Source organism: Arachis ipaensis, chromosome B06 (genome assembly GCF_000816755.2).
Source record: "Arachis ipaensis cultivar K30076 chromosome B06, Araip1.1, whole genome shotgun sequence".
Classification (NCBI taxonomy): domain Eukaryota; kingdom Viridiplantae; phylum Streptophyta; class Magnoliopsida; order Fabales; family Fabaceae; genus Arachis; species Arachis ipaensis.
In genome coordinates, this window is record NC_029790.2 from 136,315,751 (window position 1) to 136,319,178 (window position 3,428).

General features: G+C 38.6%; 2 protein-coding genes across 3 annotated transcripts in view; one reads left to right on the forward strand and one right to left on the reverse strand.

Annotated features, from left to right (window-relative positions):
- The window catches only part of LOC107647792 (rust resistance kinase Lr10-like), a 3,250-nt gene extending 2,095 nt beyond the window's left edge, over window positions 1-1,155 (reverse strand). The window contains exon 1 of one of the 2 annotated variants that reach the window (XM_016351841.2): window positions 194-1,155. In XM_016351841.2, coding sequence (XP_016207327.1) covers window positions 194-1,025 — 832 coding nt within the window. In that variant the 5' untranslated portion in view covers window positions 1,026-1,155. Of the gene's footprint in view, window positions 1-190 lie in introns of both variants that reach the window. The other variant, XM_021105367.1, reaches the window with a different exon arrangement.
- LOC107647793 (rust resistance kinase Lr10-like) lies at window positions 1,521-3,428 on the forward strand. The gene is made up of 2 exons (XM_021105365.1): window positions 1,521-2,230; window positions 2,310-3,428. Exons 1-2 carry the CDS (start codon window positions 1,600-1,602, stop codon window positions 3,404-3,406), a joined length of 1,728 nt encoding a protein of 575 aa, XP_020961024.1. The 5' UTR covers window positions 1,521-1,599; the 3' UTR covers window positions 3,407-3,428.

The following is a 3,428-nucleotide window of genomic DNA, read 5'->3' on the forward strand; positions in this document are numbered from 1 at the left end:
TAATATTATAAAACATTTTACACAATTGTACAGTTATATTTATTATTTTAATGACTATTTATGCCATCAATATAAAAAATAATTATTTTTGCTGATATAATTAGATACAAGTGTAAAATTATTTTACATTCGTAATGCATCAAAATTATTTTTTTTTATGGAAATAATGTTTGGAGTTTAATTTTCTTACCGCATTCATTGAACGTTATTGGAGTGAAACAGCGATGCGCTCGGCAAGTGATGAGATTTGGAGAGGTTTCGTTGAAGAAGCAAGAAGTGAGCTGGCCACAGGCAGATGAACAAGCACCGCCGATCATCCAAGAAAGATGAAATCCGTAACTCAGTTTTCTATGGATTTCAGCGTATGACAAGTTTTGGTAGATGAAGAATGAATCCACCAACGATCTCGGTGGAACAAGAAAGGATGAGGCAGCAACCATCTTCACACGGCACTCATCTCTTAATTCACCCACGTCCATGTCTCCAAGAACAGCATAAACATTGCCTCCTTCTTTAACGCAAGGCGAAGCATCCACGAATCGTGGATCATCCCTGATCGGATAGCTGCAGTTCAAAAAGATCACGTTCTCGAACATTCTTACTACAACATAATGAGTTCGTTCTTGAATGGCTCCATATGGTTCACTGTATTTGGGGATATGCATGTAGCTATAGCTGTCACTGAAATTTCTAACGGACAAAGAATATCGGGGAAGGGTGGAGCAGTCATCCCCTGAGTCTGAGATGGCGGGATCTACGAGCCGAATGGTGAAGTTATTGTAGTTTATTGCCTGCACATGGTAGCTTATACCGGGGAAAAGATATAACAGCGTCCTGTTATTCTCACAAGACAACTCGTACCTGGAATCCCCACAGCTTGCCGGATCATCCTTCAGCCGGAAAGGATGTTTTATGTTGGTGATTTTGCCGCAAGAGGAAGGTCTACATGCTCCTCCATTGCAACAAGTTTGAAAGAGCAAGTGTAAGAGTGGTAGTGAACACCACAAGCTTTTCCATCTGCTCATCTAGGAATGCCTAAATCAAAACGGAAATCTACTTTGTTCAACACTATGATGGATTATTTTGTGATAAACAAGACTCCATTCAAGTTTAACTTTAATTGTTTGGACGTTAATTAGTTATCCATTCAATTTTTTTAGTCTAGTAATCTAACAATATATTTTATTGGGTTAATACTCAAATTCGTCTCTGAAAAATTATGCGATCTTTATTTTCATTTTCGAATGATTTTTTTAATCAAATTAGTCCCTGAAAGATAAAAAATAAGTCAAATTAGTCATTCTGTCAGTTGGACGATGACGTGACACGTTAAGTGCCATGTGGCATGATGACGTGGCACGCCACGTGGCAGGTCAACGCCACGTGGAAGAAAAAATGAGTCATTGAAAGAAATCCCACACCAATCTCACACCATTAAAATTATTATTGATGACTATTTGATGGCTACAAATACCCTAGCACTCCTCTTAAAAAATTATTAACCCATCCTACAATCAATATTTTATCATTTTGAACTTGGTTCATTTACAAAGCAAAGAAAACTTTGATTTCCCATCTCATCTGATATTATCATTGACCATGGCAGCATTATTATTGATGCTGCTGCTGAATTTGAATCCGGACATGGGAATTTACCATGATGATCCCGTTCCATGTCCCGTGCGTCTCTACTGTTCAGAAGACAAAACCAATATCCTTGAGCTGCCTGCCTTTCCATCCTCAGTAAAACTCCCCGTCACAAGCATTAGCTACACATCAAACACTTTACAAGTATATGATCCCAAACACTGTTTTCCACAACTCTTTCTCACACTCAATTATTCATCATTTTATCCTTTCCAATCCATTAAACAATCACTTGATTTCGATAGTTTTTATGATCCTCTACACCCAACAAACTGTACTTTCTTTGATTGCTCTTCAAGCGTGCCACCAAACATCCTCAGCGGCTACTACGAGGAACAAGATCTGTTATCTTGCCCGATTCTTATTGCTTTAGATGACGACAACATCATCGAGTCCAACCTTGTATTCTGCACAAAATTGACTCGTCATGTCTTGCCAATTTCCTTATGTAACATAAAGTGGAATTGGGAACCATTATACTTGGTATGGTCGACAGAAACTTTCAAGAGTGGATGCTTTGTTGCTTGCAACGTATCCAACAAGGGCACTGAACACCATGAATCCATTCTTTTACCCCTTACAGGTAACAAACTTAAACTTGGATTAAACACCATTATGGTATATTTACTTGGAAAGTTCAATGTGTTTATAATGTTATGCAGGTGCAACTCTCCTTGTGCTAATACTGGGTGTCATGTATCATATATATTGCTATTATAGAAACAAAGGAGAAGATCAACAAAGAGTTGAAACTTTTTTGAAGGACTACAAAGCATTAAACCCAACAAGATTCTCTTATACTGATATCAAGAGAATTACAAAGCAGTTTAAGGACAAGTTAGGTGAAGGAGCTCATGGAGCTGTCTACAAAGGTAAATTAACTAATCAAATTCTGGTTGCCGTCAAGATTCTTAATAAAGCAGATGGAGATGGGACAGAATTCATAAATGAAGTGGGAACAATGGCCAAAATCCACCATGTCAATGTGGTTCGCTTGCTTGGCTACTGCGCCGAAGGATCTCACCGCGCTTTGGTTTATCACTTCTTCCCCAATGGTAATCTCCAGAGCTTCATTGCTCTGTCAAGTGACAAGGAAACCTTCTTTGGATGGAACAAGATGCATCAGATTGCTGTGGGCATAGCCAAAGGGATTGAATATCTTCACCAAGGCTGTAACCAAAGAATTCTGCATTTCGACATTAATCCTCGCAATGTCTTGTTAGATCAAAATTTCACTCCAAAAATTTCAGACTTTGGTTTAGCTAAGTTATGCTCCAAAAATCGAAGCACTGTGTCCATGACAGCAGCAAGGGGAACCTTAGGATACATGGCGCCTGAAGTTTTCTCTAGAAACTTCGGGAATGTATCTTACAAATCCGATATCTACAGTTATGGGATGTTGTTGCTTGAGATGGTTGGAGGAAGAAAAAATACAAATGCGAGTCAAGAAACATTTCAAGTTCTATATCCGAATTGGATACACAATTTGCTCGAAGGAGATGACACGTATATTCCAATTGACGATGATGGAGATTTTAGAATTGCAAAGAAACTTGCAATAGTGGGACTATGGTGCATCCAGTGGCACCCGGTGCACCGTCCCTCCATGAAAAGTGTAGTTCATATGCTTGAAGCAGAGGAAGATACGTTGAAAGTGCCTCCGAATCCTTTTGAATCTATAGCTGCGACTAGTTCAAGTGCAATTATTCCAGCAAAATTCTTGAATTTGGAATTGGAAGTAATTCCAGAAACAGACTAGTTTAATTAAGTGAGTTACTTTA

What these genes read in the sequence shown, in the direction of transcription:
- LOC107647793 (XM_021105365.1), top strand. Translation starts at nt 1,600, where the DNA reads ATGGCAGCATTATTATTGATGCTGCTGCTGAATTTGAATCCGGACATG. An exon ending in CATTCTTTTACCCCTTACAG is followed by an intron (nt 2,231 to 2,309) that starts GTAACAAACTTA and finishes AATGTTATGCAG; the next exon opens with GTGCAACTCTCCTTGTGCTA.